At 41.1% G+C, this 21,168-nt stretch overlaps 3 protein-coding genes across 5 annotated transcripts; 2 read left to right on the forward strand and 1 right to left on the reverse strand.

Moving 5' to 3' along the window:
• Nucleotides 1–217: 217 nt before the first annotated feature.
• Nucleotides 218–5,549, reverse strand: srsf4 (serine and arginine rich splicing factor 4). Of its 3 annotated transcripts, none has more exons than XM_084563852.1 (6): nucleotides 5,390–5,549; nucleotides 4,182–4,324; nucleotides 2,635–2,738; nucleotides 2,104–2,318; nucleotides 1,930–2,007; nucleotides 218–1,193 (listed from the first exon to the last, which is right to left on the reverse strand). In XM_084563852.1, the coding sequence occupies exons 1-6, from the start codon at nucleotides 5,494–5,496 to the stop codon at nucleotides 644–646; spliced, it is 1,197 nt and encodes a 398-aa protein (XP_084419978.1). In that variant the 5' UTR covers nucleotides 5,497–5,549; the 3' UTR covers nucleotides 218–643. The 3 variants fall into 3 exon arrangements, with proteins under 3 accessions (XP_084419978.1, XP_084419977.1, XP_084419979.1); XM_084563851.1 differs by having other exon boundaries at nucleotides 2,635–2,747; XM_084563853.1 differs by lacking the exons at nucleotides 4,182–4,324; nucleotides 5,390–5,549 and adding an exon at nucleotides 3,158–4,174.
• Nucleotides 5,550–7,114: 1,565 nt separating this feature from the next.
• xkr8.3 (XK related 8, tandem duplicate 3) lies at nucleotides 7,115–11,310 on the forward strand. Its single transcript, XM_084562731.1, has 3 exons — nucleotides 7,115–7,649; nucleotides 8,707–8,894; nucleotides 9,036–11,310. The coding sequence occupies exons 1-3, from the start codon at nucleotides 7,327–7,329 to the stop codon at nucleotides 9,785–9,787; spliced, it is 1,263 nt and encodes a 420-aa protein (XP_084418857.1). The 5' UTR covers nucleotides 7,115–7,326; the 3' UTR covers nucleotides 9,788–11,310.
• A 301-nt stretch (nucleotides 11,311–11,611) lies between these two features.
• LOC311501073 (XK-related protein 8-like) lies at nucleotides 11,612–15,490 on the forward strand (the record flags this gene model as incomplete). The annotated part of the gene is made up of 3 exons (XM_084562732.1): nucleotides 11,612–11,907; nucleotides 12,440–12,624; nucleotides 13,744–15,490. The coding sequence occupies 3 exons, from the start codon at nucleotides 11,612–11,614 to the stop codon at nucleotides 14,565–14,567; spliced, it is 1,305 nt and encodes a 434-aa protein (XP_084418858.1). The 3' UTR covers nucleotides 14,568–15,490.
• Between the last annotated feature and the right edge of the window lie 5,678 nt (nucleotides 15,491–21,168).

Genomic DNA, 21,168 nt, shown 5'->3' on the forward strand with positions numbered 1-21,168 from the left:
ATATTAAACGAAATGTTTTGTGTTTTAATTGGGTGTCTAAACGTTTAGTGCTGCATACTGTGGTTAAAATAAGGTGGATAGTGCGACTTTCTGTCCTCAAATCCTGTAAAAATATCAAATTAAACAGATAAAAAGGCACAAACTCTTCCCCGAGATGAGATCAGTGGAAACGGTCGCACCTCACCGACTCTGAATCAAACACAAATCCAACAACGAGTCCACAACAGGCATTTGTTTTTAATCTGAAACAAAATGATACAAGGACTTTTAGAGGCGAGATATTTCCACCCAGCATATTCACAAAAACAGTATGCTTCTACATTTGATTAAAAAAAGGCTAAGACACATACCATACCATCATTTAAACTTATAAAACTGAGATCGCACCCTGTTATTTTTTATTTTTTTTTTTTACAAACAACTCTAATGAAAAAATATGTTGGGTAAAAGTCAAATGAAATGGAGTAGCGTGTGCATAAAAGACATCGAGCATGACATGAGTGCCTGGTTTTCTACAGCTATTTATCAAAATACGGAGGCGGGGGTAGTGTTGTGGGGGTCGGGGAATGTAAATAGAGGGCGGGGGGAGAGACACCGGGGGGGGGGGGGGGGGGGGCTCATAACAAACAGTCCAAAATCTGAACTAGGAACGAGAGCGGGAGCGAGAACGAGACTGGGAGCGGGACTTGGAGCGAGACTCCGACCGGGAGGCGGACCGGGAGCGGGAGCGGGCTTTGGCGGGAGAGGGGGAGCGGGATTTGGACTTGGATTTAGACCTGGCTCTGGATTTAGACTCCACAGGAGAGCGGGAACGGGAGCGAGAGCCCCTCTCTGGCTCTCCTCCCTCGTCGTCGCTCTTGGGCGGGTCGTGGCCCTTGGAGCCGGATTTCCTGGAGCGATCCTTGATTCCTGATCGGGAACGAGACCTGGAGCGGGAGCGGGAGCGAGATCTGGACCTGGAATCCTCTTTCTTGCCCTTCTTGCCTTCCTTCTTGCTCTTTTTGCTTTTGGGGCTTCGGCTCTTGGGACTACGGCTCTTAGGGCTTCGGCTCTTGGGACTTCTACTCTTGGGGCTGCGGCTCCTGCTGCGGTCCTTGTTCTTCTGAGCGCCGTTGCTGCGCTCTTCTTCCTCCTTCTTGTTCTTGCCCTTATTCTTCTTGCTACGAGATCGGCTGCGGGAGCGGGAGCCAGCTCTGTGGACAAAAAGACAAGACAGAACTACTGTGACTCCTTGTTTAGATTTACTTTCTCACTCAGAGGATTTGGGGGTCTAAACAATCTTTTATCACACCACAAAAGCCACAATAATGTTAATAAATGCTCAACTAGAAGAGGATTTTGTCATTACACTAATTTATGGCACTGCAACAAGCCAAGACTCTGACGTTGCCTTTGTCTGGACAGATAGTTGCACTTGAACACACCACAAAGACTAGAGCTAATGAGCAGCTGGTACAGATGTTCTACACCTGCATGAAAAGAGACAACTCTTCATACGAGCGGGTGGCATTAGTCTGTATTCATCATTCAAAATGGGAACCAGGAGGTTCTACTCTTAGCTGGCAGGCTGGGAAGCAAGGAAGAGCTACAAAAACCAATAGTGCCATGTCATATTTTTGTATTTGAACGTTAAGATTAGATGAAAAACAAGAAGAGCCTTCGGTTTGAACAAAAAACCAGGACCAGAGACGCTCACCGCCAGCCCCAGCCTTCATATCAATAAAGTCTACAGCTATAAAATACTAATACCTACTAAATGTACCCTCATTTTACAGGCAGCTACACTGTGCCAACAAATAAATGCAGATATTGTAGGCGGCAGCAGCTGAGAAGAAAAACACTTAACATAACCATGCAAAGATTTGTATATTATATAATCGGCACAATTTCATTTTGGAAAGAAAAATGCATTTCTGTTTATATCCTCACCTGGAGTGGGAGCGGCTGCGACTGCTGCTCTCGCTGCGGCTACGACTCTTGCGAGATCTGCGGCTCCTGGAGCGAGACCTGAAAAAAAAAAAAAAAAAACATACACACAGTTAGCGACGGTCTATTAAACACGGCGTCTTGCTTTCTACAATAATTTTGTGCGTCTGAACGGACCTGGAACGGCTGCGGCTGCGGGAGTACGAGTGGCGGCGCCTGGCACCGGGGCGGTCCTCGATGAGCCTGATCTTTCTGCCGTTCACCTCTGTGCCGTCGAGCTTCTCCAGAGCCCGCTTCATGTCCGAGTAGAGCCTGAACTCGATCACCCCCTCGTTCTTACGGCCCTTGTGGGTGTCTGCGTAAGTCACCTCACCGGCCTGCCTCATGTAGTCCTGAAGAGAAATGGAAAACACAATCAAAACATGATAATTTGTAGGAAAACTGCTAGCACAGTGTTGCAGCCTCAACTACTGGCGATTTATATTTGTGTGCTGTTAAGGGATGATATAATTTAAACTCTGCTTTTATTTTATACAGTTCAATTTGAGGTGTTTCATATTTGCAAAAGAAATCAGCTGAACAGGTTTTGACGGTTTTCACTAAATTCTGAGGAAAGTTTTTGTTTACTTTTGACATTACTTCCTTCACACCCAAAAAACTGACAAGATATGCAAGAAAGACAAAAAAAAAACAAACACGAAGTAATACCTTCAAGTCTTGCCAGCTACAGCGGCTGGAAAGATTCTCAACAATAAGCCGATATTCAGTCCGTACGGGTGGACCATATCTGTCTCTCCAGCGTCCATAGCCACCTTTCAATGCAACAAGGGGGAAAAGAGAAGAAATAAGTACCAGAAAGCAACTGTGATGGCGCATTTATTCTACACTCCAAGCTACACTCTACAAAAACTGGAAACAAAGAAGGGGAAAAGCAAAAAAAGGTGGAAAATATTTACAGAAACAAAACAAAATTCATTACATCCTAATTATTTCTTTCTACAAGTTCTTTGTAACTTAAGCCAATACAGTATATTATTACATTTTAGTCATGTTCAATAGGCCTACTTTTAATTTAAAAAAATAAATAAGTAAAAGAACAAAAAGAAAGAAAAAAAAAAAACATAACTGATTGAGGAAGTACTTACGGTGAACTAAAAGTTTCTAAACTATCTTATCTAAAAAAAAAAAAAACATTTCACTGATACAAAACATGTTCTTTTTTTTCAGGCACCTATAAGAGCTGAACCCACATCTGTTCCTAACCCCATGGCATCCTCACCACCCGGCCTGGGCCTAATGGGAAAAGCGGTCTTCATTCACAATGGCTCCCTTTTTTGGTCTGCCCAGGGGCCCAGAATGGTCAAACCACACTCTTGGAAAGGGGGGACACCATGGCCAGCAATAGGGGCAGGCAGTCAGCAAAGGACTCTTTCAATTAAAACATTGAGGTTCTTTGTTAAATCTTTACCTTTTAAAGTGACAATCATTTTAAATCAAATAAAAACTGGAATAAGACATCAATAGATTACAAGATATATTTGACAATCAAATAGTTATTTTACAATACATATTATATTCCTTTCTACTAGTAAGCCATTTCCCCATCACATATTCACACGTAGCTGCATTCTTAGTTTCAAGCTTTAAAACCAAGTCATTGGTGGCTCAGATGCACACAAATTCAATCACGTTTACGAGCCGATATCGTCTGCAACGCCTGCTGTTCTTTTAGAAAAGGGAAGTGCTGTAGCGAGCAGTACTTGGTCTGCTCAAGTATTTGCAAGACAATAAAAAAAAACAGCTGCCCTGCAGTATCTTAATCTGAGACGTGGCTCTATATTTAAAAGGCCGTCGACTACCTGAGAGGATCACTGATACCAGAATAGTAAATTCTGATTGCGTCATGGAGGGGTGTCGGTTTCATTTGCACGACGTGTCTGAATCATGAGTGGGGGGTCAGGTTCCAATAAAGCTGAGCGAGACTGATCCAAATAAAGTTTAACTACCATTCTAACATTTCATGACACAGTAGTAGCCTGGATCCATTTTTTCACCAGCACTTTACTTTAATGCATCAGCTCCAACTCAGCTTAATCAGAGTCCTGATTACTACAATTTAAATTGAATGCACAGTAGCCACCAAGGACATGCTTAAAATTTTTGCCCCTTCCAAATTTAGATTAACGACTCCCTGTAATGAATAAAATTCACAATAATAAAAAAAAAACAAAAACAGTACTCGGTTGGATACTTACTCCTTCCACCCCCATAGCCCCCATCACGGCGGGGCCCTTTGGTGTGCTCCACAATGACCCTTTCTCCACACAGCTCTTTGCCGTTCAGGTCATACACGGCATCGTCTGCGTCACGGGGGTCGTCAAATTCAACAAACCCGTAACTACAAGTGGGAACGGGAGAGTTTTTTTTAGCACCGGGATTACAGATGGTTTCATAATCCAGATGTGCTCATAATTACCAAACGCTGCCGGCAGCTGAGGACAAACACAGAGCAGCACTACTCTGCAGCATGCACACAACACTTTATGGTGGATCTCATCTATTTGTGGTGCTGCTTTGAGCATGAAATGCCACAGGAACATTAATTGAGGTTAGAAAGGTCAGAAAGCCATTTTATAAGGCTCAGATTTCTTCTATACAAGGCCTTAATTTATTAGGTGTGTGCAGATGACCCAAAATGGACGTGAAGCAATCATGTAGCCAATCAAATAACGTGAAATATGAACACAAACAGTATAGATGTTGGATAATTAATTCACCATATACAGTCTCAAATGCAAATTTTCCTTTGTCTTCCAATCTTTTTATAACTGTCGGTCTGATTGATAAAATGTAAATGTAATTTTTGACCTTTTTGACTTTGAGAAACGTATATTTCCTGGCACCAGAACAGATGAACCAGATAACCGCCTAATTAATCGTTAATGAAAATGATCTCTTGTTGCAGCCATCGAGGAACTGCATGTTCCGCAGAGAACACTACACCCGGCATTGGCTTACTTAAATAAAAATGTAATTTAAAAAAATGCTATGCGTTTACTCACCTTTTATTGAAATAAATATATATAACATTAAAAAATTACAGTTTTGCAAACGATGTGTTAGTATCTCACAGCCGCCTGTGACTTTGCCACGTCTAACAATAGCCAGCTAAGGGTAGACGGTGGTCGAAAACATTACAAACATTAACCCACTTCGAAGCACCGGCGTTAAATTCCAACTTTTAATCGAGAAAACATGCACTTAGGTGAAAGAAAGTCTCGCCGTAAATCATTTTTTTGCAGCGGCAGCCGTTGGTGAACATTGCACATGCACGCTAGCATTAGCTTTAGCTTTAGCATTAGCATTAGCAGGCCCGCTTCAAACCACAAGGCCACGAACGGCCAGTGCCCGACAGTATTAGCTTCAATAAACGCGGCGATGAGCCAAAAAGTCTCAACGTTACCCATTTTTCAGGTCGACTTCGAGTATCTTCCCGTAGCCTTTGAAGAACCTCACCACGTCCTTCTCCCTGGCCCTCCAGCTCAACCTTCCGATATACACCCGCGACATATTGCTAGCTTGTGAGCGCTGCCGAAATGTGAGCTCGACAATAAACCGAACGAGCGCACGAACAGACCAATCAGGTGAAGGCGCGAGGCAGCGAATGTGCGTCTTCTTCTTTGTTGTTTAATGGCGGTTGGCAAACGACGAATGTGCGCATTACCGCCACCAACAGGTGAGCACCGAAATGTCCAATTTTAAAAATACACTGACGAGATGAATTTGTTTTATATTGAAATATGATTCAGTAACATACATTTATTAAGTTTGTAGACTATTAATTGGACAAAAGTGCATTTTTATATCAATAAGGTTTTAAATTTTATTTCTGAGTAGCATAACAAGCTTTGCTGTTTCATCCACAGCAGTCACACCGGCCTGTATTAGCCATTTTAAATTCAGTTTTAGTCCTGTGTGTTCAAATTTATTGATAAAAAGTAATTTATTTGAGGTATCAATATTAAAATCCTTCCTTGTCCTTCATGCTCCCTGTTTACACACATAATTTCTCCGAGCCTCCATTGAGCTCTGGGTTTTCTTATCCCCCATGTTGCTTTACCACCTCTCCTTTAACCTTTGCTTCACTGTGCTCTTGAATTCTGTCCTGCTGAAGCTAACCTCCAGATCACATTTTTTTTCTAATGTAAGTTGTATTTTTTATCAACATGTTGGGTTTAGACAGCTGGGATAGGCTCCAGCAGTCCCCCGCGACCCTTAACAGGAATAAGCGGGTATAGAAGATGAATGAATGAATGAATGAATGAATGTTGGGTTTACTGCTATCGGTACAATGGCAATGAAGTAAATATCTGTGCAATAGCGTAAGTGTACATATATTTTATTTTCTAATGTGCAAAATAATATATACTTCTATAGTATCTTCTTTTTTTTTAATACGTATTTGATGTTTACTCCTTTTTATCTCCCATGTGCACTGACCTTGAACTGTCTGCTGCTGCAATGCTTCAATAAATAAAGGATTATCTTATCTGAAGTTGAATTTGGGTCTAAATGAATTTTATTCAGTAGCTCTTGCACTTTTTTTTTAATTGTCACTGACCCTTTTCGCTACTATTGAAATGAATATTTTCACTCCTGCTTATTAACTAAACTCTAAAAAGACTTAAATCCAGAAATGTTTATTATTTGAGAAGCTGCCATTTTGCTCAGAAATATTACTTGACAGCCAAAGTTTTTGTGGACTTATTTTATTTCAACATACGCATGTTTTTTTTTAAAAAAAGAAAGAAAAGAAAAGAAAAATAAATAATATGTCATATTAAAAATGTAAATATTTACTTTGAAGCAAATTTGAAATATATTTTTATGTATTTAATTATTTTTTTTTCTTATTTATTTTTTAGTTTTCTAACTACTAACATATTTTTGAAGATTTGCGTTCATCGACTAACCGATTAATCGTTTCGAACACACGCTGCGTGGTCTTTAAAGTTAAAACCGTCCTGTCCCGGATTACTGAGCAGCGGTGGGCGGGGCTAACAACCACATCGACAGAGATCATTACAAACACACCTTCAGCGGGTGCTTTCCTCTAGGTCGTCTATTGTTTTTTGAACTTTTTAATGCTAAAACTTTAACTCCAACTTATTCTTGTTGAGTTCCAGCATTAGTTTAGCGACTTGCGTAGACGGCGTCGCTCAAATGTTGAAGTTCAGACAACTTTTCTTCTTCCCTGGTGTGGAGAATGTGAAGCCTCTTTCGGAGGGAAATAACGGTAACGGACGTTAGCCTAATGCTAGCTTCTCCCCACCAGGTTGCTCTTTGGTCGGCTAGCTGTCGAAGAAGAGGAGGAGGAGGAGGAGAAGGAGGAGTGCAGCCATGTACACTTTTTCCAAATATTCCTGGGTGGACTTCGCCTTCTCCGTGATCGGAGTGTGTACTTTCCTCGTGGACTGGGGCTCCGACGTCTGGGTGGCCACCGAGTTTTACTGCCGGGGGGACTTTTTCTGGTTCGGGGTGCTGGTCGGCCTCATGGTCCTGTCGTCGGTCGTGGTCCAGATGTTCAGCTGGTTCTGGTTCAAGTACGACCGAGAGCTGCCGGGCTTCGGCGCAGCCCATACGGGGACTGGGACCGTGCTCTGCGGGAGCCAAGTGAAGGTCTTCTGCCTGTTGCATGTGCTGCAGCTGGGGTTCCTCTGCAGGTACATTAGTAGTAAAATAAATGTCTGTAAGGCTTTTATAGCACTTAATTAAACACGTTACTCATGCATAACGTTAGACCTGCTGTCCTGTGCTGATGGTGGTTTCTCAATAAGTGTTTCAACAACACTCCAACCTCCGGCCAGAGTGATGTAAACACATTTTAGTCTTGAAGTGATATTTCTGAAGTGAGTTTCTTAATCAAAAACTAACTGGACATTCCTATAAAACATCTCAGGAATTCCTCTAAAGTACATTTAAGGTGTGGCAGCTTGTAAATCCAGCCACACAAAGGGAAAAAATGAATGTATGACATGCACAAATAATGAGTTAATGAGGTATGAGAAGCTCTCAATGACTTAATTGATAATGCATGGTTGCTTCAGTGGTGTGGTGTGTTCTTTAGGCATGTCCTGATCAGTATCGGGTCGACCCGGGTATTTCCAAGATGATCGGGCTTCAGTCAAGCACAGTCTTTAGTAGTTATTTGTTTTAGGTCTGTTATAAACCTAAACCCATGTCCCTGTAGCATTAAAATCTTGTTTTTCTTCTTCTGGTTGGCTAGCTGCCAAAAATCTTAAGGAGAAGAAGAAGAAGAAGGAAAAAACAAAATCATGCGACTAAACGTGTGTGCTCTCAGCTGAATGTGGACGTACTACCAACTTGATTCGCCACCAATAAATAAAAAAATAATAAGCACAAACTCAATACACAGACACTCAGGCAAAGGCTGTGTCGAAACAACAACAAACACCGAACGCTGTGTTTTAAAGAAGAGAAAAAATATTCTAGAGAGGGTTAGGGAGTTTATGGTGTTGGATGACCAGAACGTTTCTGGAGTACCCTCTCTACATTACATTATCTTTCACAACTCTGTTTATCGTACTGAATACAGTCTCATCTGAGAGAATAAAAGGAAAATACGAAAGGTCTTTAGGAATCTCCAGGGGACACAATTTTGTTTACTTAAAATGGTAAGCCGATATTTTAAAAGGGGGGGCAAAAAACTTGACCTGGACATCCCTTGTGTCTTGTTCTAACAATCTTTCCTTCATGCAGGCACATCTCTGCCATACGCCAGGGATTCAGGGTTTGGTGGCGTAAAGAGGAAGGGTCAGAGTACGCCGTCTACCTGACGCACGACCTCAGCATGCTCCGACTCATCGAGACTTTCTGTGAGAGCGCTCCTCAGCTCACCTTGATGATCTACGTCATGCTGCGAACCAACAAGGCCAGGACGGTTCAGTGTGAGTTTTCCCTTTGCTTTAAACTAAAATGAAAGAGTTAAATATAGTTTTAAATGTTGCAAATTGAAGATTGATGAACTGAAAGCATGGCATAATTAAAGGTGTTCACACTTCCTCTTGATTCAACTTCTGTTTTCGCAGTCGTGAGCATTGCTGCATCAACCACTTCCATAGCCTGGATGGTGGTGGATTACCACCGCTCGCTGCGTTCGTTCCTCCCAGACAAAGCCAAGCAGGGCTGGGGTTCCTCTTTAATCTACTTCCTGTGGAACCTGCTGCTAATTGCCCCTCGCGTCGCCGCCCTCGCCCTGTTTTCCTCTGTCCTACCTGGGTACATCGCCGCCCACTTTGTGATACTGTGGCTCGTGTTCGTGCTGTGGGTGTGGCGGCAGAGGACCGACTTCATGGACAGCGTGGGCGGGGAGTGGCTCTACCGGGCCACCGTAGGGCTCATTTGGTACTTCAGCTGGTTTAACGTGGCGGAGGGTCAGACCCGAGGCAGGAGCATCATCTACCATTCCTTCATCACGATAGACGGAGGAATCCTGCTGGTGACATGGTGGTGCTACAGAGATCCTGTCCAGAGTGAACCCTACGCCCTCGCCCTGCTCATCACGCTACCTCTCACTTACCTCCTTGGTCTGCTCTTCAAGGCCCTCTACTACTCCTGCTTCCACCCAAAGCTGTGGAGACCTCCAGTGAGGGACCCGGGACTGCCCGACGATCGACCTGATGCAGAAGTGACATGTAAAGACTTTTCCATCCAGGACAGCGACCTGTCTTCACAACTTTTCAACAGACGGATGGCCTGCCATGTGTCTCATTTCTACAGAGAGCAGGGAGCCATTAGAAACACTGATCACACAAACAGAGCCGAGTTAGCACAGCTGTGATGTCTGACTCCGTGTGGTCACATCTGTTTGTGCTGGAATTTCACCAGATATTAAAACGGTACGCGAGCAATAAAATGTCACATTGCACTATCAGGTTTATATACTCATTTGCCACTTCATTAGGTGCACTAGTATAAACAAATACATCCTAATGTAAGAGTCAAGCACTAAATCTTTGCCTCATGACTGTTATAATGTTCAGATTAGGTTGAAACAGCGTCAGAAATGTGGGGACTGAACTGGATGATCATCTTACTTAGTCCAGCCCACTGATAAAAATGGGATTGCCAAAATAACAGCAACGTGCGTCAACAGTTAAGTAATTCCTCAAACAAAAGCCTCCACAATGAGAACACAGTTGAATCAACAGCTCTCTCAGTTATTTTAAACGAATGCTGAATACCAGGACCTTCATGAAAACAAGATTTAGTGCTGTATTATATTAGAATACATTCATTTTCACTAGTGTACCTAATGATCTGGCATGTGAGAGTGTATTGTTACTTAGGGAGCTGCTGGAAAATTAGTCAGTCAGTTAGGAATGTCTGTTTTGGTAGATACCTTCTCGTCTGTTACCATGGACAATATTTGTAATAATCAGAACAGAAATATGACAAATGAGTAGGATCAGTAAGAAAATATTAGATATTTCAACTCTTGCTTCTCTCATTCAGCGTCCATGTAAGTGGTTAAGCTGGACTGTGAATGATATCAGTGAAGAAATGTTTTCCATGTAAATGCTTCCAAGTAATAATAGAGATGTTATGGAATCAACATATGGCATATTTCTCTACTCTTTGTGAAGCTGTAATAGTTTGATAAGCTAATTTCTGATTTCTTTTTCTATGGAACAAACTATATTTAAAAAATTTACACGGGAAGTACATTTTTACATGTTATGTTGGGAGAAAACATGCTGTTGAAAGCGCAAATCACTGTACCGCTTAAAAGTTTTTGTTCCTTTTAGAAATGCCAACATTTCTGCATAAAAATGACTCATTTATTAGAAGGTAAAGTATAATATAATGTTGTAGGGGTATTATCTTATTATGTTTTAAAAGTTTTTATTAGATTTAAGGTTTCTCACTATTCTTGTTTGTCTTCTAGTTGCTGCTCGTTGAAACTTTGAATGTATATTTGATCATAATTTCTCTCTCTTTTTTTTATCATTTATATGCGCTGTTACTATACGTTTGTTTTAAAGTATTTGATTGTATGTCCACACAGACAATGTTGATGGTGTAGGTTTAGTTTTTACAAGATTACTCTCAAAACTAGTTCAATTACTCATCCAGTGTTTGTTCAGCTTGTTCAAATATCACAAGTGAAATAAGTCTTTGTTTACTCTTCAACTTGAAAGCACACGTGTTTTTATGATTTTTTTTTTGCGTGTGAAAGCAAAAACGTGCACAACTTCTGTTCCAAAACCTCCGCCGACATCAAAGGTCATCACATGGACACTAACTTCTTTTTTTTACCTCATTAGCCATGTGCAATTATTAAAACTGTAATGACCAATCTCTCCTGTTTTCTGGTTTTGTTTGTGTCTTTTCTGTTGCAACGATTTATTTGAGATGATCTGAAGCTCAGGAGTTTACTGTAAATTGAATGACTTTGAGGAAATGCTGCAGTTTTAAAGTTGAAGTGAGTGAAGTGGTGCAATGTGCCTTTAAGGCAGATGGGCGGGTTCGTGTGTAGGAGGGGTTTTTAAAAGCTGAACTTTGGTTGAGCTCACTTTCAGTTGTGTTTTCATTTCCCTGGACGTCGTGTCAAACAGCTGTCTGTCAGTCAGAGAGGACGTGTAGACACTCGTTGGACATCGCTATGAATGGGTTCAAGTACTCCCCTTGGGACTTTCTCTTCACTTGTCTGGGTCTGCCGATGTTCCTGCTGGACATAGGCCTGGATGTGTACGCTGCTGTGTCCTTCTACCAGGACAAGGCCTACGTGTACCTCGGTATCCTGCTTCTGCTTCTCGTGGGCTCGTCCCTTCTTGCCCAGGTGTACAGCTGTCTGTGGTACAGCTACGAGGATTTTAAGAGGGAGACAAAGGCCGAGCGCTGCCTGAGCAAATCCCAGCTCATACTTCTGCATGTGTTCCAGCTTGGAATCTACGTCAGGTCTGTAGGCCTTTTTCACTGTTATGATAATATGTGCGCTTTGAAGCGGCCTTGGGCTCCGTTTCCACTCTCTAATATTTGTAAAGCTGGGAGTGAAGTTGTTAAAAGGAAGTTTATAGTCTCTAGTTCCCCCTCGTTTCTTTGCATGTCGCTCCTTATCGGAAAGTGTCATGTTTGTGTGAAGTTATCTCATTGTCCCTGCGGCTGCCCTATCAAACTGCCCTGCTGCACTGCACTGATGAACATATTATGTAATTGTAGCAGTAAAAACCATTACATCAACTACAGACGGCTTCATACGTTTCCTCTTAACCCGGTACCATGCAAACAGGATGTTTTATTCAGATAGAAGATTTCCTGTGGTTTGTTTTTGTGACCACAATGACTAAGCAGAGCTTTGCTTTAATGTAGGAGAGGAATAACATATTAGTCAAAGGTGTATAATCACAAGCACATTTCTAAGGAAATTAACAACATCAGCGTGTTTCTACGCGTCTAACTGGTTATGTGTCATTTTTTATTTCCTTCTCAGGCACGCGGGTGTGTTGGAGACTTCTATAGGGAACATGTTTGGAGCGAGCAGAGAGGACATAACCGTGTACCTGAGCCACGATCTCAGCATGCTGAGGCTCATAGAGACGTTTTCAGAGAGCGCTCCTCAGCTGGTCCTCATGCTCACCATCATACTGCAGGAGGGTCGTCTGGATCATGTGACAGGTGCAGTGCGTCGGTCATGTTTCATTCATCTTGTGTTGTTTGGGAATCACGTGTGCGTGACCAGATACTTCCCCTAAAAAATCTGTACTCAAGTAGTGTCAGCTCTATTTGTATGTACTTTTAGATACTATTTATACTTTTTTCCTATTTATATAACAAACAGCTGTGCCACCAACTACACGTTTTGGCTTATTTTTGAGCATTTTATAGACTAAATCAGGGGCTGCAGGTGACGACTAACATTCAGTTAATCGTCTCAATATTTTCTTGAATAGTTGTTTTCAAATATGCTGGTTTTGATTAAACAACTTGAACAGTGAAACAACACTTTTCAAGCTCAGTCACACGTGATCTAGTGGAGTGAGATCTGGCCTCTGCAGAAAATTCACCTCACTGACACGTGTGATTGACATCACCATCACTGACACGTGTAGCTTTTGCTGACACATATGTTGTCACGCTGAAAAAGAAATCTTCCCACGTGTCTTAATTTTCTTGCAGACTATAGGGGTGGTGCGTTTGATGTCCTCCAAACTTAGCATCTAATCTGATGGCCAAAAAAGCTCCTTCATATGTGTCTATGTGTCCTCTATCACTAGTCTCCTTCATGCACAGCCAATCAGTTTGCATCCACGTCCTGATTCATACTCCTGAATAACTTATTTTGTCTTCATGGTTTAATACTGACCTCCCAGACCCATTTGTCTTTAGACTACAGCCACTTGAGACACAGTCTTAATTTAACTAATGGTGAGACTACTCGCATCAATTGGCTTGACCTCTGTTGAACTCTGTGGACAGTCACTTTAACACTTTTAACACTAATCCTTTAACACTTGTCTTCAAATGTTTTTATATCGCATACTTTTATATAAATGTGGTCTAATGCCCGTGAATTCTGAAAAGAAGTGTCCAATATATGGTAATAAGTTGAAAAGAAGTTGGCTTCCCTTTATAAAAATGTGTTGTGTGTGAGAAAAGTTCACAGCTGTCCGTTTCTTCAAGCTGTTGGTTCAGTATTACAAAAACAAAATGTAATGTAGCTGCTCTTTTTAGTTGTTCCACAGTTTGTAAAGCTGGTCCACCATTGTTCTAATTAACTCCTCTCATCCTCCTCAGTGCTGAAAGCCATCGCTTCGGTCTCGGCCATCGCCTTCTCCGTGACCACATACCACCGCTCCCTACGCTCCTTCCTGCCCGACAAGGAGAAGCAGCTTTTAACCTCTTCGTTCGTCTTCTTCCTCTGGAACCTGTTCCTCCTGTCATCTCGCCTCACCGCCCTCGCCCTCTTCGCCTCCGTGTTGCCCTGTTTCATCTTCACCCACTTCATTTGCTCCTGGCTGGTGTTGCTCTTCTTCGCTTGGCGTTCCAAGACGGACTTCATGGACAGCGCTCGCGGGGAATGGCTTTACCGAGCCACCGTGGCCCTCATCTGGTACTTCGATTGGTTTAATGTGGTGGAGGGGAGGACAAGGAACAGAACTCTCCTCTACCACAGCTATGTGCTGGCTGATATTTCCCTGCTCTGTGGCGTGTGGTGCTGGAAGATGAGCACGGATCCACCTCACTTTGCCATACCACCCTCTTACGCCATAATCACTGCTGTCGGTGTTGCGGCTGTTTACGTCCTCGGTCTCTTCCTTAAAATGATCTACTACAAGTTCTGTCATCCAAACATTGGCAAAGAGGAGCTGAAAGGAGACGAAGCTGCACTCACTGACCCAAACACTTCCAAAGAGGAGCTGAAAGGAGACGAGACCGATTGTGTGTCTAGTTCTGAAGAGGATGGTTCTTCACCAAACGGCATCATGACTAGAAGAATGGAGTTCACGCCATCACTTGGGGGTAATACCCCCACATCTACTCAGGGGGCCTCACCCCCCCAGCCGTCGGTGCGCTGCAATAAGAGAATGAGGAAGCTGGCTGAGAACTTCTACACTTGACCTGCATCACCTGACATCCACAGGAAGAGGAGGTCGGAGAGAGGCTCAGTCATGAACATGTCCCTGGTTAACCACAAATATCACCATGTGTTGCTGAGGTTTGGCGTGGATTCTCGTGTGCACTGTATTAACCAGAGCAGCTGTCCACCAAAGCACACTAAGGACAAGCTTGAACGTCCCGGTCTGTCTTAAAGCAATACAAGCACGAACACTGAAATAACTGCTGGAACTGTTAGAAGGTTTTACTGAAGAGATCCTTTGTCTAATTGAGAGATGAGGAGATTTAAACAGTTTAGAGTCTCTGGTGCTGTTTCTTTAGTTTTTTGTAGCCGCCGAATGTAGCGAAACACTGAATGCAGATTCTCTACCCAAGCAGGAGAACCCTCTTTCTCTGACTGCACTGTAAAACGGATACAGTTTAAGCACTTAATTATTATTATTAATAATTTATATACTCTATTCTATTACTCACACAAAGAGCAGCAAACGTTTATTAATTATATTGTTCGTCTCCGAGAGATATAAGCTTAATTTATTTGCTTTTCATATGAAGAAAAAAGATCTGTGCAAGTGTACAGATATGCAAGCGTCCGACTTCAACAGCAGCCACATAACTCAAATAAAGCCAAAGCCAGTTATTAAATCGGACTCTTTCTTTGTCCACCAGGCTGTCAGGGTGCTGAACTCTGCCCATCTCTCCCATCCACCTCGCCCCCTGCCCCCTGCCCCCCCTCCCCCGGTCTATAACCCACCCATCACACAGGGACTAAACCTCACCTGGCTTTCTAACACAAAAAGACACAAAGCCTGACAATTGTCTACACCTTACTGGGTAAACTCAAGCTGCAACCCTACATTGCACTGTTGTACATGACCTGACTTTATTTATTTACTATATTTTTTCTATGTCCATAATGTCTATTTTGTATCTGTTATCATCTTGCACTATTCCTTCACATTTTGTCCATTAAGATTTTTTTTATTCTGTTCCATGTGTGAGAAACGTTTTTTTTAATTTTTCTATATGCAATAAAGAAATAACAATAAAGAAATCTTGAATCTTGACTGGGGCCTTTCTGTGTGGCGTTTGTATGTTCTCCCTGTGTCTGCGTGGGTGTGGGTTCTCTCTGGATACTCCAAAGTCATGCTGGTTAGGTTCACTGGTGATTCGAAATTGGCGGTAGGTGAGAGTGTGAATGGTTGTCTGTCTCTCTGTGTTAGCCCTGAGGTAGAAGGGAGACTGTCCAGGGTGTACCCCACCTCTTGCCCAATGACAACTACGATGAAGAGATTCTTAACCCTTAGATGTTCCACTAAGATGCCACAATCTATTACGCTTAATGAGCAAAACAGGCTACAGTTCTTAAGTTCTTAAGTTGAGCCACTCAGGCAAGTTAAACTGATTAAAAAAAACTATAACACCAGGGGGCGCTAGGGGGCCTCAGACAATTGGAGGGAAGATAAGAAAAGAAACTAAAAAAATAAAAAATAATCTAATTGTTTTTAATCATTATGATAAAATATAATTATTAATAATATATCATATCGAAATGTTAAATGTCACACTCATCTTTCTGATTCCCTGCCAGTCAAAACATTGTTCATGACCTCATAATCTGTGTTGACCTGGCGGTTTGCACCCTTTATCAAGCTGCTTTGCTCCTCAAGCTAGCGTGTAGCTAGCGCAAAATGGACAGGTTTTTGACAAGAAAGAGACCAACAGCCCTGCTATGGAGGAGACTCCTGCAAAAAAAAAAAAAATAATAAGAACTCCTGGCCAACTAAAATCTGAAAATATGAGACAGCACTGAAGATAAACAAACGTAATAGTTGTTGAATAGCAAATAAAAGTAAGAAAAAACATTGTAAAAGTTGATGTTTCTTTACATATTCTGTAGCATTGTCTATCGGTTTGCAAATGGGGTCCACAGCCAGAAGCTAATGCTGTTTGGGGGGGGGGACTTGGCATGGAAAAGTTTGGGAACCCCTGCTCTATAGGTCAATAAATAAACCAGATTTTGAGTGTTTATAAAAAATGTTTACTTTAAATAGGAAAATACAACAAAAATAAAAATCTACTTTAAAGTGCAATAGTGAAAACAAAACAACAAAAAATAATGCCTATTTAACATCAAACTCCCACACTTATCAGCATAACACCTAATATATTTAATCAAAGTAATAATAATAACAGTCTATTCACAGTAACAGTCACAGTGTATTGTCCTCAAAATGTCTGCTTCCTGGCTTTTTTACTCACAAAGTCATCAGTGATGTCCTCATATGACAGATGTTTGCTTCCTGGTCAGGAAGCTCCAAAATATCTTATAATTGCTCCTGCAAAGAAAAAGCTCCTTATGTTATCAAGCAAAACAGATCATGAGCACATATTCCTATTTTATAATTGCAATGATGCAAAAAATTAAAATTAATCTGTTTTCATATTAAGTACAGTGTCCCTTTAAAGCTTGGACCCAATTACAAAGTTGTCACTTTTAAGAGTTTTCTGCATTAATTTACACAATGGACTAGTTTTTCAATCACTTAAAAGATTAACCTTTAAGATATTTATTTAAATTATAAAACAGTAGCATACTTCTAATTAGAGGCATTTAAAGCACACACTAAACTTAGTTAATGAATCCTAGTCATTCTATAATAATGTGAAGACTACAACAACATGCCCTCCCTTCCTCCCTGTAATAACAATAATAATAATAATAATAATAATTTTATATTAGCCAACTTTCATGAAGCAAACACTGAAGCTGACTTTAAGACAAATCCATTATAACAAATCATAGCCAGCTAGCTAACATTTATCCAGAGCTAGCTAGCTGGCTAGCAGGACGAATAAACAAACTTGCTTTAAAAAAACAAAAAAACAAAAAACAAACAGCTTTTCACCTCCACCTATCCAGCTCACATCACCAACAAATGCCTTACCTTTGTGCTTTGACCGTTTTATTTTTCTTCCGTTTCTCCGCGCCACTGATTTAACTTCTTTTTGACGCCATTACTGTTCGTTTCGTTTAATATTCTAACGGTCATGACGGTTAGCTGTCAATCATTCCCATCATATCTGTCGCCACGTCACTCACTGTGCGACAGTGCGGTCCAACGAATATGACGCAATAATGCCAAAAAAACACCAGCCACAGCTTATCATTGCCGTTTATTTTATTTATATCCTATGTTTATTTTTAAGCATATAAGGGATGTAATTAACACACGAGATAGCTACAGATAAAGACAGGACATTTTAATTGTCAGATGAAGCTGAACATGCAGCTTTGGCGCTCCCTGGTGACTTGGGGGCCCTAAGCATTCGCCTAGTTCGCCTATAGCAAGAAACAACTCTGCCTCTCTGTATGCACACTTAAAAAAAAAAAACAATAGAGGGAAGTAGAAATGTATTGCACAGTCATCATCCTCTGATTATTTTCCTTACTCCAGTACGACTTTACACGGCGGTCATGAGGCTGAGCCATGAGAATAGTAATAGTCTGCCACAACATTAAATCACTGACAAGTGACTGACACTGGCCATCTTGTGACAATACAATGTTCTGCTGAGAACTTTCAGTCCTGACATTCACGTGGATGTTACTTAGACATGTAGCAACCACCTAGACATTGTTGCTGACCAGTGACCACAGAGGACCCTCCCATCAAAGACCCCCACACAACATTCTGTTACCAGACACCACAGGACACCCTCACAAGGCCCCTATCATTAGGCAGGTGGTTTTAATGTTGTGGCTGACTGGTGTATGTTTTTCTCCGGATTATTTGTCACGTTATGACAAAAAATATGAAAATAAAAAGATCTCACACATGTCAGAACTTCATCCAAATGATTTTCCAAGATGCTTTTCATGGAAGTTTCTTTCTTTATGGGAGTTCAATTACACGTGAGGACTGTGCTCTGCGGAAGTTCAGAACAGTTTCAATTATCATCAACGTCCAGGGAACACCGTACATGTGCAGGAACTTTATGCGCCACAAACAAAGAGCTGTTTGTCAGCTGACTTAAGGAAATGAACATAAATGGATTTTTAAACCCACTTAAAGGGGGAACTTAACTTTTACACAAAAAGAGTAGTAGAAGAGTATTACTAGAAAAAAAATACTACAATTTATAAAAAGTGAAAAGAAGTTAATTACACCTCTGAAATCATCTTTGAAGAAAATAAATTATCCGCTGCTAGCTTAACAAGTTGAACTGGCAGCTAATGAAGACATTTGTGTTTCTTTCCTTTTCTTTGTGGATCAGTTACAAAAAAATAACACATTTATTTGATTTATCTGCAACCATCATTAACTATATTTAAAGCTAAAACATCAAAAGTTAATTAGTTTGGACGTTCTTTATGAGTATATTTGGGTTTGAGATTGTTTTAGTTGATTAATATATAGATACTGTCAAGTGTTTTTTCTTCCGTTTCTCCGCGCCACTGATTTAACTTCTTTTTGACGCCATTACTGTTCGTTTTGTTTAATATTCTCGCTAACGGTCATGACGGTTAGCTGTCAATCATTCCCATCATATCTGTCGCCACGTCACTCACTGTGCGACAGTGCGGTCCAACGAATATGACGCAATAAGGCCACGGAAACACCAGCCACAGCTTATCATTGCGGTTTATTTTATTTATATCCCACTTTATTTTTATGCATATACGGGATGTAATAAATACAAGAGATAGCTACAGATAAAGACAGGACATTTTAATTGTCAGATGAGGCTGAACATGCAGCTTTGGCGCTCCCTGGTGACTTGGGGGCCCTAAGCATGACTATTGAGGGAAGCAGAAATGTATTGCACAGTCATCATCCTCTGATTCTTTTCCTTCCTCCAGTACGACTTTACACGGCGGTCATGAGGCTGAGCCATGTGAATAGTGATAGTCTGCCACAATATTAAATCACTGACAGGTGACTGACACTGCCCATCGTCTGACAATTCAATGGTCTCCTGGGAAACATTCAGTCCTGACATTCACGTGGATGTTACTTAGACATGTAGCAACCACCTAGACATTGTTGATGACCAGTGACCACAGAGGACCCTCCCATCAAAGACCCCCACACAACATTCTGTTACCAGACACCACAGGACACCCTCAGAAGGCTCCTATCATTAGGCAGGTGGTTTTAATGTTGTGGCTGACTGGTGTATGTTTTTCTCCGGATTATTTGTCACGTTATGACAAAAAATATAAAAATAAAAAGATCTCACACATGTCAGAACTTCATCCATATGATTTTCCAAGATGCTTTTCATGGAAGTTTCTTTCTTTATGGGAGTTCAATTACACGTGAGGACTGTGCTCTGCGGAAGTTCAGAACAGTTTCAATTATCATCAACGTCCAGGGAACACCGTACATGTGCAGAAACTTTATGCGCCACAAAAAAAAAAAGCTGTTTGTCAGCTGACTTAAGGAAATGAACATGAATGGATTTATAAACCCACTTAAAGAGGGAACTTAAATATTACACAAAAAGAGTAGTAGAAGAGTATTACTAGAAAAAAATTCTACAATTTATAAAAAGTGAAAAGAAGTTAATTACACCTCCGAAATCATCTTTGAAGAAAATAAATTAGCCGCTGCTAGCTTAACAAAAAGTTGAATTGGCAGCTAATGAAGACATTTGTGTTTCATCATCATTAATTATATTTAAAGCTAAAATATCAAAAGTTAATTAGTTTGGACGTTCTTAACGAGTATATTTGGGTTTCAGATTGTTTTAGCTGATTAATATAGAGATACTGTCAAGTGTTTTCTTTATATATTTAACTCCAATAACATTAAACCAACAAAAGTAGCATGTGAAATATTCACATTTGGTGAAACATGTTTTTCATTGTGTCATTCCTGTGCACTGGCTTGTTAGTAATATACTCAAACTACTGGGGTATTTTTTCACGTCCTGTTCACTGTTCAAACAATGTCTTATATCTTATTCTCCATCTTTCCAGGAAGGTCAGTTCATGTTTCGGTTTCACAGGAGGCATCTGGTTATTACTCCACGTGTCAGCTTTATTGGCCAAGTATGTGTGCATATACAGGGAGTCACATTTCTTGTATATGCACACATACTTGGTCAGTGAAGCAGACTCCAATTCTGAGACCACAGACCACAACATACTGGTCTGCGGTGGCGACACAGCGGAGAGGTCAGAGCATCTGACTGGCGACGGTGTGGTTTAGGCTGGTTGAGTCAGGAGGGGAGGTCATGATCTGTTAGGTGGTGAACTGGCAAATGTTCAATTATACAGTCTAAATAAAAAGCTGCAATAATAAAAGGGAAAATGTTCACTGCATAAATAACATAAAAGGCCAAAAAATATTAATAATGGATGTCATCACTTCTGTGTCTAAATCAGTGCCAGTTTCAGCCGTGGTGAGGTAAGCTGCCGTCGAGAAGGGAGTGCTGGGTGAGAGGAGGTTTCTGACTATTTTCTCTAAATTTTAATTGATGTGTGAAATGATTAAGATTAGATTAAAGCATTACATTGTTTTAATGATGGCACCGACGTCAAAGGTCACCACCAGACACCGTTTTTTTTTTTTACCTCATTAGCCATGTGTAATT

This window comes from Chelon labrosus (assembly GCF_963514085.1).
Source record: "Chelon labrosus genome assembly, chromosome: 16".
NCBI classification, from domain to species: domain Eukaryota; kingdom Metazoa; phylum Chordata; class Actinopteri; order Mugiliformes; family Mugilidae; genus Chelon; species Chelon labrosus.

What these genes read in the sequence shown, in the direction of transcription:
- srsf4 (XM_084563851.1), bottom strand. Translation starts at nt 5,496, where the DNA reads ATGTCGCGGGTGTATATCGGAAGGTTGAGCTGGAGGGCCAGGGAGAAG. An exon ending in GTAGCTGGCAAGACTTGAAG is followed by an intron (nt 2,319 to 2,634) that starts GTATTACTTCGT and finishes ATTTCTCTTCAG; the next exon opens with GACTACATGAGGCAGGCCGG. An exon ending in CGCAGCCGCAGCCGTTCCAG is followed by an intron (nt 2,008 to 2,103) that starts GTCCGTTCAGAC and finishes TTTTTTTTTCAG; the next exon opens with GTCTCGCTCCAGGAGCCGCA.
- xkr8.3 (XM_084562731.1), top strand. Translation starts at nt 7,327, where the DNA reads ATGTACACTTTTTCCAAATATTCCTGGGTGGACTTCGCCTTCTCCGTG. An exon ending in CAGCTGGGGTTCCTCTGCAG is followed by an intron (nt 7,650 to 8,706) that starts GTACATTAGTAG and finishes TCCTTCATGCAG; the next exon opens with GCACATCTCTGCCATACGCC. An exon ending in CAAGGCCAGGACGGTTCAGT is followed by an intron (nt 8,895 to 9,035) that starts GTGAGTTTTCCC and finishes CTGTTTTCGCAG; the next exon opens with TCGTGAGCATTGCTGCATCA.